Source organism: Spinacia oleracea, chromosome 3 (assembly GCF_020520425.1).
Source record: "Spinacia oleracea cultivar Varoflay chromosome 3, BTI_SOV_V1, whole genome shotgun sequence".
In the NCBI taxonomy this organism is placed as follows: Eukaryota; Viridiplantae; Streptophyta; class Magnoliopsida; order Caryophyllales; family Amaranthaceae; genus Spinacia; species Spinacia oleracea.
The window spans coordinates 67,362,363-67,373,606 of record NC_079489.1 but is presented as its reverse complement, the minus strand read 5'-3'; the positions used below and the strand labels follow the sequence as shown (position 1 = coordinate 67,373,606).

At 36.8% G+C, this 11,244-nt stretch overlaps 1 protein-coding gene across 1 annotated transcript; it reads left to right on the top strand.

Annotated features, from left to right (window-relative positions):
- Positions 1 to 8,147: 8,147 nt before the first annotated feature.
- LOC110783500 (glutamate decarboxylase 1) lies at positions 8,148 to 11,116 on the top strand. Its single transcript, XM_021987841.2, has 6 exons — positions 8,148 to 8,365; positions 8,451 to 8,655; positions 8,903 to 9,103; positions 9,229 to 9,443; positions 10,009 to 10,262; positions 10,353 to 11,116. Exons 1-6 carry the CDS (start codon positions 8,280 to 8,282, stop codon positions 10,886 to 10,888), a joined length of 1,497 nt encoding a protein of 498 aa, XP_021843533.2. The 5' UTR covers positions 8,148 to 8,279; the 3' UTR covers positions 10,889 to 11,116.
- The last annotated feature ends 128 nt before the right edge of the window (positions 11,117 to 11,244 follow it).

Below are 11,244 nucleotides of genomic sequence, written 5' to 3'. Positions count from 1 at the left end.
ACAAATTTTGATAGAATATTAAATCATTTATGTGATAACATAAAAGGAAATGTAAAGAACATTTTGGGACACCCAAAAAGGAAAACGTAAAAAACAAAAAGAGACGGAGGGAGTAGTTCTCAAGTAAGGGCAATATTGACATTTAAACTATTTAAAATTACAAACAAAACAAAACAAAAAATAGTTTATAAAACAAGAACTATTTGCGTTTTCAAATAGTTACACCATTTTAACTTTTGTTACTTTGACCATAATTTTGTACTAAAAAATAAAAACAAATACTATTTGGTTTGTCACATTGTATATTTTAAGTATATACAAAAGATAGTATACATAATTATAAGTATTGATAGTCAAAGCTTATTTTGCAAACGTGAAAATCAAAATAGTGCAATTATTTGAAAATCGAAAAAATAATTGTTATCATCATGAGGAAAAAGATGGAACAATTAAAAGTGAAGAGGAAGTAATACAAGGTAATAACCAAGCCATACCTTACATGGTGAAGGTTTTTCCCGAATGTTCGCTAAAGCTTGTTGGAGATGGACTACTTTGTAATTTGTATTACGAAAGGGCGAAAGGCGGTTACCAATTCAAAGTAGTTTCTGCATAGTACTTTCTGCATAAGCAAATTCGTGCGAATTGCCTAAATTATGTATTTAGATTTTAGAAGCCACGATTAGCGTGTGAGAGGTCACCCTTTGATTATTTGATCACATTATAACTTCTATCGTACTCCATAATGCTATTTCTTGTTAGTTGTTACAAGTACAGGAGAAAAGGAAACTTCGTTGTGTATAGTGCGCGTCTTTATTACGCTTATGTCTTTGTTAAGACTATAAGCAAAGAATAACCGTGTTCGTTAAATCTACACATGTTCCCTTTCTTAAGCTAAGTTCTATTACATGCAAATGATACAGCAATAATACCACATCTTAGTGCACCACTTTCACATACTTCAAAATACAATGCGTTTAGACGAGACAACTTCGGTTATGAAAAAAGAAAACGGCATTTAAGCCATTTGAATTTGAATTTGAATTGCTTGAAAATAATTTGATTGTACCACGTTCATGGACGTAACTTTATTGAAAATAGCAAGAAAATTACAGGGAAGGGGTGGGCATGTAACCTTATTGAAAATAGGAAGAAAATTACAAGGGGTGGGTATGTAAGAAGCATTTTTTTTTTTGAAGGTAAGATAAACGATTCTACTATATTGGTATTTTCAGCCAGGTTAGCAGATCAAATTTATTGGAAGTGGCAGGGGGTTATAAGGGAAATCCTTAAGGCCAAACATTTACCACTATGTCAAGTCTTCAAAAGAAATCTACATTTTTCAGATTTGATTTATACGAAAGAATTAAAATTATTTCTTGAAGTTATCATTTGCCGGTAACCTTTCTTTAAAGCTAAACCACGTAATTAAACAAAGTGCTGCTTTTCTATTGGCTCCTTGCATGGCATAATTTGCAAAAACAGCCAGTAGAATTTGACAAATGCATTTCCTGACCAAAGAAAATGTCTAACTGTTTGTTTGTTACTTTCGCATGGTCAATAAAATACGTCTATCGACAAGTGCTTCATTCGTACAACGCAAGTCAATTTGCATTACTTGGTTCGTGTCCTCTTATTATGATTACGAACCTAAGTTTGATGTATCATTGTCCTTTTAAATTAGGGGTGATGTGATGTATCATTGTCCTTTTAATTAGGGGTGAGCGAAATATTATGGCTCCTTGAATCGGAATTGGAACATGTTAGGAATGTGGGGTTCCCCGAAACCTGATGTTTAGGTTTCAGTTTTGGGTAACTAAATTGAAATCTTGTTACAACTAGTTTCGGATCCGATTCTCAAAGGGACATGTAAGGACTAAGGGTACCCTGTAAACGCCGATTCTAATATTGTGTACCCGAAATCTAGAACAAAAACCAAATAAAAATGCTACATAAGTCCAAAAAATAAAACAATTCAAGCTCATTTTTGGAATATATAAATATAGAATTAGAATTTAAAGTCAAATTATAAATTGGATATTTTTTTATTAAATTGGCAACAATTTATTTATACTCATTATTATGTAAATGACATGGTTACACTGGATAAGAACTTGTTGCATCCGATTCTAATTCGGTTCTCATTTTTAGGAGTCTGTTGCAATATATTTCGATTCCGACTTTCAGGAACCTGTTACAACAAGTTTCGATTTTTAGGAACATATTGCTAAACTTACAACAAGTTCCGATTCAGATTCATGAATTTTTAACAGGGTACTTGTTAAGCTCACCCCTATTTTGAATTTCATTAGGCTCATCCCCCGTAGGCTTGCGCGGATTTTGATCCTGACTATCATCCATTCATCCTACAACTAGTATTTACGATTTCACGTACTATCTATGAAGTGCAAAAGAAAGGGAGACCAAAGAAATGTCAACGTTGTATCGTTTGACAAATTGGCAAACCGTTGAAATTGAATTGACAAGAAATTTGAACCATAAATTGTAATAAGGGCAATATAATATTCATATGAGTAGGAAAAACTTCAAAAATGATTATTTTCACATCATGATCTTACAAACTTCAAATCCAACATATTTTATACCGGCGATTAGTGATGAATTAAAAAGTGATACCGCAAGTGTACGGTGTCTGTTGTTAGCAGATACTTAGCAAATACGGATCGATCCCACAGGGAGACAAGTTCTATTTGTTTTTGCCCAATTATACGAACTATTTCAATAACGAAAACTGATTTTGAGTGTTAACTAGTAAAACTAAAGCAATAATAAAAATGCGTAATTTATCAATGAATTAAAGGTCTAGGGCGTCTGTTCGGTTCACCATGCTTATACCAATCCAAGAACACAAATCAATTCGACAATGAATAGGCTAGGCCGAGTACTTAAAGTATATGTTAATCCTACGGTCGGGTCTTAACACTTTCAATCCAACATATGCAGTACGGTCGCTAACATAATCAGAATTGCCAATTGCACAAAGCCTCTAAGAATATGATCTTTCAATTCTAATTCCTATTAGCTAGATAATCAATCCACGATATTGGCCAATTACATGAATCGACAATTAATAACAAATCAATTGGAATTACTCAAGCATAATCTATAAATTAACAAACTTTAATGCATAACAATCATGGTATAAACATGGCTTCCCTTACTTAGCCCTAGAATAAAACTACTCGCTCATGACTAAACTAACGAACATGAAATATGAAATAACAATGAAATTCATAATGCACAATAATAGAAAACAATAATTCAAAGCAAGAAGAATTATGAAAAATACCTCTATATTGATCGATCGAATGGAGTGTACTAGGGCTAAATAATATGAAGAGAGAAAAATAAAACTAAGCATTTAAAGAAGGAAAAATTAACAATATTAATCCCAACTATTGATGGTCTTCTAATATTAATCCCAATTAATGATTATTCCGGAATAATCCTAATTACTTGTTTTCCCTTCTTCAAACAGTCCTACTAAATTTACAACCCCTTAATGCCGGTAAGCTCATTAACTGTGGACCCCACACTCTCTGTTTTTCTTTGTTCTTCCTCACTGTTACTCCATTCTCTCTCTCTCTTCTTCAGTTCATCCCCAATTTGCAGACATCCTCTCCTTCAATCTCAAACTACAAACCCCAAATCCCAAAATGGGTTATTGCATATATTCATCAAATTTCTGACAAATTTATTTCAGCATCCCTCCTCCCTAAACCCAGAAATCCCTCCTTACCCAAATCAACCTCTTCCCACTTCACGAACTTCCACTCAAAAAACAGTTTCTTCTCGTCGCCCTCGTCAAATTTGTACCGCCATCTCTCAATCACACGGCCGTTGAGCGTCAGAACACAGGCGGCAATCTCCATTAGAAGCGAAAATGCTGAACAAAAAACCCAGAAAGGGATGTGCAGAAAACTGGGAAAAGAACTGAGTTGAAGAAGATTATGATTCTGGGTGCAGGCCTCATTGTGATTGGACAAGCGGGCGGGTTCGATTACTCCGGCAACTGTACGTGTATGATTATAGTGCTTATTGATGAATGTGCAAGCTTTTAATTGTTGTGAGTTTTACTGAAACAATATGAACCACTATTTGTATTTGAAATTGAGAATAACACCATAAATATCGCAAGCTTGAGTCTTTTGTTACTCATTGTTATGTCTGTTATATGAAACATGTTTTATTCGATGACAAAGTACTACAGCTTATTAGTACCTCTTTACCCGTTGTGCAACCATTCAAAATTGCAATTTTACAGAAGTCATTGTTGGGGTGGAAAGAGTGAGTATGAGCTGGAGGTTATGCGAGGGATTTGGCTGACAGAGAAAGTAAGAAAATTGAAGTAGAGGAGAGAGAGAGGGGTCCGTGTTCCCAATTACTGAAGGAAGGAGGAGGGAAGAATTTAGGTAACCGATTTTAGAGGTAACCGGTTAACCTAGACTGTTTAAAGAAGAGAAAGCAAGTAGTTAGGCTTATTTTGGAATAATCATTAATTGAGATTAATATTAGAAGATCACCCATAGTTGGGATTAATAATGTTAAATTTTCCTTTAAAGAATTCTAAGGAAAAGAATAATATGAGGGAAATAAATTAGTTCCCTTGAGTATTTATATGCTCCTATTTTCTAAAATAAAATAAATAAATAAATAAATAAATAAGAAAATAAAAAATAAAAGTCGTCGATGATTGGTCGATGGAGCGATGACATGGCAGCCAAACCCGAGCACGAGCCGCGCACACGGCAAGAGAGATGGCGAGGCATGGGCAGCGAGGGATCTCGCGCACCATCCCTCGCTGGCATCATGATGAGCGACTAGCAAGAAAGTAGAGCAGCGAGGGAGCTAGCGAGCCATCCCCCGCTGCCATGCGCGGTGTGTAGCAAGCTAAGCGACGAAGCTATAGGCAGCGAGGGAGCTAGCGAGCCATCCCTCGCTGGCCTAGTGAAGTGCAGCAAGACAAGCAACGGAGCAACGTGGCAGCGAGGGATCTCGCGCACCATCCCTTGCTGGGCTAGTGAGGTGCATATATAGCAAGCAACCATGAAGCGATGAGGCACGACGAGAGGTGTAGCGAGCCAACGAGGGATTTTGCGAGCCAACGAGGGATTTTGCGAGCCAACGAGGGATCTTGTGAGCGACGAAGCATGGTGGGCGGCAACTCCAGCGCCTACGCTGGATTGCCAGCGAGCGAGGCAGAAGCTTTGCGTGCAAGGGATGGCGAGAGATCTCTCGCTGGCTGTCGAGCCATCCCTCGCTGGATGTTTGAGCGTTTTGTTTATGTCATAACTCTCGTTCTACAATGCCCGTATGGACGTGTGACCTATCGTTGGAAAGTTCTTTAAGCCTACTTTCTAGCCTAATCAAAATCGTCTCATTCCGATATGTCGAACTTGAGATGTGATCCAAAGAGTGAACGCTTGTCCATTTTGATGCTTAGAAAAAATAACGTTTAGCTTCGTTGTTGACTCAAAAGCGATCCCGAGAGACATGTAATGATCCTTGAGTCAAAATCTCATTCGTTCATCATCCAAATCAACTTTGAACACTTAGAAATTATCCAAATGACCGTAAAATCACCTGAAATATTAAAGAAAACACGAACGGGGCGTAATAGAGTACAATAACGACAACTTATACAAATGTGACTCTAAATGCAACTAAAATGAGACGAATGCCTAGAAATGCAACCTAAATGCGCCTAAAATACCCTATACAAATAAGATTCATCAATTAAACAAACTTATTCAAAGCCTTTTTCTTTTAGTCAATATTACCTTTGTATTTAGGCTTCGTTTGGTAGGACAACGATTTTATGTAAAACGATTTTCCCCTTTTCAATCATTTTACGTTGTTTGGTTGGGTAAGGGATGGAAACAATTTTTCATGACTCCCTCAAAGGTGGAAAACTCTTTTCCATTTGAAAGGGAGGAAAACCACTTTTCCTTCTTTCCTCCTTACCTCCTTCTCCTTTCTTCCCCTCAATCTTCACCAGCTTCTCCGATTTCCCTTTAAGGTACCAAACAAAGGAAAACTAGTTTGGAATTTCGTTTTCCCTTGAAAAATGTTTTCCATGAAAAATCATTTTACAATGAAAACGTTTTACGCCTTACCAAACACAATTCCAAACTAGTTTTCCTTTTATGATGCAAAACACATCAGAGCATGTAGTGGCTCTTGGAGTGGCTCTTCAAGTAGCTCTCCAAGTAGCTCTCCAATAAAAACTATCTCTTGGCCAACATTGGGGCTCTTGAGTGGTTCTTGAGGGGCTCTTGAGTAGCTCTTCATGGAGAGCTATTTCAAGGTAGCTCTTGCCCAAGAGCCCTTCAAGAGTTGATTCTTGTAGAAAAGTGGGGAGTAACTTTGGTTAAAAACACAATTAATTGTGGACTACCAAATGGTAAAAATAATAATGGAGAGCTCATTTGAGGAACCTACCAATGTTGGGTGTTTTTAAGAATGAATTCTTGAGTGTGTCTTGTAGAGAGATAGTGGTAGAGAGAGAGGGGAGAGTCCTCTAAGAGTTCTTTTGAAGAGCCAACCAATATACATGCTCTCAGGAAAGTATAATTTTATTTTTTTAAAAGGATCATGAAGAAGGTATAATTAATTATTCTTAATTCTTAAAGATTACAATATTCTTTTCAATTGGCAATTATCTGGCTTCGAAGAGAGTAAATTATTCCAAAGAAGCAAAATTCCTGCAGACTCATTTAGCACTGCGAATTTCATCAGGAAAGGAATGGATTCGGCATAAACATTTAACACTTGCATGAAACATTTTGGCACAAGTATCTGGTTCTAGATAGTATATGTACAAATTTTGTCTATCGGGTAAACTTTACCGTTATAAGAAGTATACCCCTGTTGTTTGGTCAAATTAATTGTTATCGTGTTAACTTGATACGACATATTGGACTGTACTTAGTTCGTTATCTCCACCTCTAAATTTTAGAAAACATCACCGAGAACAGCGGAGATATATCAATCGATCCGCCACCTTTATAACTGTTATAACCAAACACGTGTCACGAACAATTTCGGAACAATAACCGTAAGAGCCCTTTTGGTATTCAATTAAACTTTACCAAGGAACGTTTTTAATATTTTAGCAAGTGCTTGCATAAGAAAACATTCCTCGTTCCCCAACTCCTAAAAATAAACATAATACCATACTTGTTCTCTATGATACCACCATATTCTGACCAAATCAAATCTAAAAAAGGAGGGAAATTAAAGTAAGGTTGAAAGTAACACCTTGTCAAGGAAGAAAGCAAGAAAAAGAAAATCAACAGTTTTCCATAATTGTTAAATGTCATACTCCTTATTAAACAATAAATTGTACTACATTATACTCCGTAGTACTAATATTCCCGCCATTTTACAAAGTTTCACACCTTTTTCATTATATGCAGTCTCTAATACACTTCTTTGATAATTAGTGTGAGCATATCTAATTGTGTATTAACAAAAATATAAAAGTTTGATATTCGAAAAGTTTATATTAATACAAATCCAACAATTACCAACAAAATAAAATTTTATATAGGTCAAAGTTTGACTACATAAATAGTGAAAGTGATGAACATTAAGAACAGAGGAAGTAACTCATTAACCAACATAACTTTTTAATTTCTTTGGTTCAGACATAGTATTTTTTTTTTTTTTTTTTTTACTATTATACGGGAATACACATTACAAGAAATTGTATATTTAATGACAATCTAATAATGACGGGTCAAAAATCCCATCGCAAACGGCTTTTGCGACGGGACTAACAAGTAACAACCAAACAAAGGCGGGAACAACCGTCGCAAATGTCTTTTACGACGGAATTTTCCCTTAATGACGGCCCCCTTTTATGACGGATTCGTGACAAGAAGTCCCGTCGTTAATCAACGATTATTCGCCTATAGCGACGAAATTTCCCGTCGTTAATGGTACAATTTCTTGTGGTGTATATGGTCAAAACTCAAATTGTATGTCTTGTACAAAAAGAATAAAAAAAAATGTATAAAAATAATACTATTCTTATTTTCCTCGTCTAGATTCTAGGACATTATTTGATAGTGGTAATAAAACCCTGGACGTTGAAAATTGGCAACTTAATTTTCAAACCACTCCTTTCCTCCTTCTCAGCATTTTCATATAAATACCCCAAACCCTCCTCATCTTCCTCAACCAACAAATTTTGCTAACAAAATTTCTTGTATTCTTTTGTATCACAATTCACAACTAGCTAACTAAGCTAATCAACCATGGTACTTTCACATGCAGTCTCAGATTCAGATGCTTATATACAGTGCACCTTTGCTTCGCGCCATCTCCAAACTCCGCTTCCTAGGTACGTATATAAATTAGCTAAGTTTCTACGCTGTGTTAATACTGTAGAACTCATCATGTGTTATTTATGTTCATGTTCATGTCAGGTTCAAGATGCCGGAAAATTCATTACCAAAGGAGGCCGCATTCCAAATAATAAACGACGAGCTGATGTTAGACGGGAATCCACGACTGAACTTGGCATCATTTGTGACAACATGGATGGAGCCAGAGTGCGATAAACTAGTGATGGCTGCCATGAACAAGAACTATGTTGACATGGATGAATATCCTGTCACCACTGAGCTCCAGGTCTGCACTTTGATTTTTGGAGGGATTTGCCGTCTGATTATCTTAATACTACTAGCTAGTTTCTTTGGTCAACTTTAACAACATAAACCATTTGCAAAATTAAATAAACAAAAAGGGTTTTTTTTGTTCAACAAAAAATAGAATAATATTCTGGTTGTCTCCCTGAAAGGCTGCATCTGCATAGCTTGCTAGAATCAAGTGTTACACAAAATTAACACAAACTATTAATTTACAATCATGTAAGCAGAATAGGTGTGTGAACATGATAGCAAGGCTGTTCAACGCTCCGCTTGAAGAATCAGAGGTGGCTGTCGGAGTTGGAACAGTAGGTTCGTCTGAAGCCATAATGCTAGCCGGGCTTGCCTTCAAGAGGCGGTGGCAGAACAAGCGCAAGGCTCAAGGCTTACCTCATGACAATCCTAATATAGTCACTGGCGCCAACGTTCAGGTATATTAACACATAGATTGTCAGTCACAGACAGATAAATTACTCAACCAGAGCATGTTTAACAGGAATTTTATGACCCAGATTTCTAATCTGAATGACTCAATATTCCTTTAATTTACCTGTAGGTGTGTTGGGAAAAGTTTGCAAGGTACTTTGAAGTGGAATTGAAAGAAGTGAAACTACAGGAAGGATATTATGTGATGGACCCTGCTAAAGCTGTGGATTTGGTGGATGAGAACACCATATGTGTTGCCGCCATTCTCGGCTCTACCCTCAATGGAGAGTTTGAAGATGTTAAGCTTTTGAATGATCTCTTACTAGAAAAGAACAACGAAACTGGGTACACATCTTTTATTTTTAGCCACTGAACCTACTATTCCCTCCGTCCCAATTTTGTTTAAATAAAACTAAAAAAAAACATGTCTAACTGGATTCGAAACCTGTATCTCCCAACATCTAACTTTCTAGGAAAAATTACCACCTAAGCTATAGTAGACATGTGCATTTATATGCATATTTAATCCTTTTAACCATATCATGTGGGAGGCCATGGCCCTCGCCAGCCACCCCCTAATTCCGCCCTTGCCCAAGGGGAGAGATTAACCATTACTCATGCAAATCGTTCAACAACGGAGGAGAAGAAATCCTCAAGTTAAATTCTTATAACCTCCCTACTCATACAAGAAAAATAAAAAAAAATCAAATGAACATTATGCGACTCTATCACGGATTTCAAAAAAGAAAGGCAGGATGAAGGTTACGTCATAAAATGAAAGATTCTAAGTGTAAAGATTAAAATGGGACATTAAAAACGAAAAGCGTAAAGAATAAATTGGGACAGAGGGAGTATAATATATGCAAACCGACAAAACTGAATGCATGGTCTTACCATTGAGATTTTTCAGGTGGGATACTCCAATACATGTGGATGCAGCAAGTGGAGGATTTATTGCACCCTTTCTGTACCCAGAACTAGAATGGGACTTCAGGCTTCCCCTGGTGAAGAGCATAAATGTAAGTGGTCACAAATACGGCCTTGTTTATGCTGGGATTGGTTGGGCCATCTGGAGGAGCAAGGAAGACTTGCCTGAAGAACTCATCTTCCATATCAACTATCTAGGAGCCGACCAGCCTACCTTCACTCTCAACTTCTCCAAAGGTAACTTTTTCAGCATAATATAATTAAAGTACGTGTTTAACAGGTAAATTTGGGGGTGGGAATTAACTAGATGATATGGGTAATTAACAGGATCGAGTCAAGTGATTGCTCAGTACTATCAGCTAATCCGTCTTGGTTTTGAGGGGTATCAAAGTGTGATGGAGAACTGTCAAGAAAATGCTATGGTTTTAAAGGCTGGCTTAGAAAAGACAGGGAGATTCACCATTGCGTCTAAAGACAATGGTGTACCACTAGTGGCCTTCTCTCTTAAGGACAATACATTTCACAACGAGTTTGAGATTTCGGAGATGTTAAGGAGATATGGGTGGATTGTACCAGCCTACACCATGCCAGCTGACGCTCAGCATGTCACAGTGCTCCGTGTTGTTGTCCGGGAAGACTTCTCCCGGACCCTTGCTGAGCGGCTTGTACTTGACATTACCAAGGTGCTCAATGAGCTTGATCATCTCCCTTCCAAGAACACTAATAGTCAAAGTCATCATGCCATGGGAAAGGATGGAGTTATCAAGGTGTCTAAGAAAACTGCACTTGAGACACAAAGGGAAGTTACTGATTTATGGAAGAAGTTTGTCATGGCTAGCAAGAAACCCAGCAAAGTCTGCTAGAATTTTCTGTTTCCAGGGGATAGGAGGATAGTATTCGGCTGATTTTTTCTCGAATTATCGTTCATTTGTTTTTTGGGTTCCTTTTTTTTTTTTTTTTTTTTTTTTAATTTTGAGTACAATAATTTTGATAACAGGAGGAACAATAAAAGTCTGACTTTATTTCCTTTCTTATATTATACAGTTATTTTTCTGTAACATGTAATATTTCTTATATCTACTAAGTATACAATAACACTTCTTTCGCTTACCCAGTGAACCTGGTAGATTACATCCAATCAGGGAAAATTAAATGCGCAAACAAAAAGGAAAATCTTGAGTGCATGGGGAAATAAGAACTTCAGCAAAAGGAATGCTTC

Bases quoted from the DNA above. Each gene is read 5' to 3' on its own strand.
- LOC110783500 (XM_021987841.2), top strand. From the start codon at position 8,280: ATGGTACTTTCACATGCAGTCTCAGATTCAGATGCTTATATACAGTGC. The intron at 9,444-10,008 runs GTACACATCTTT...GAGATTTTTCAG, and splicing joins GAAAAGAACAACGAAACTGG to GTGGGATACTCCAATACATG. The intron at 10,263-10,352 runs GTAACTTTTTCA...GGTAATTAACAG, and splicing joins CACTCTCAACTTCTCCAAAG to GATCGAGTCAAGTGATTGCT.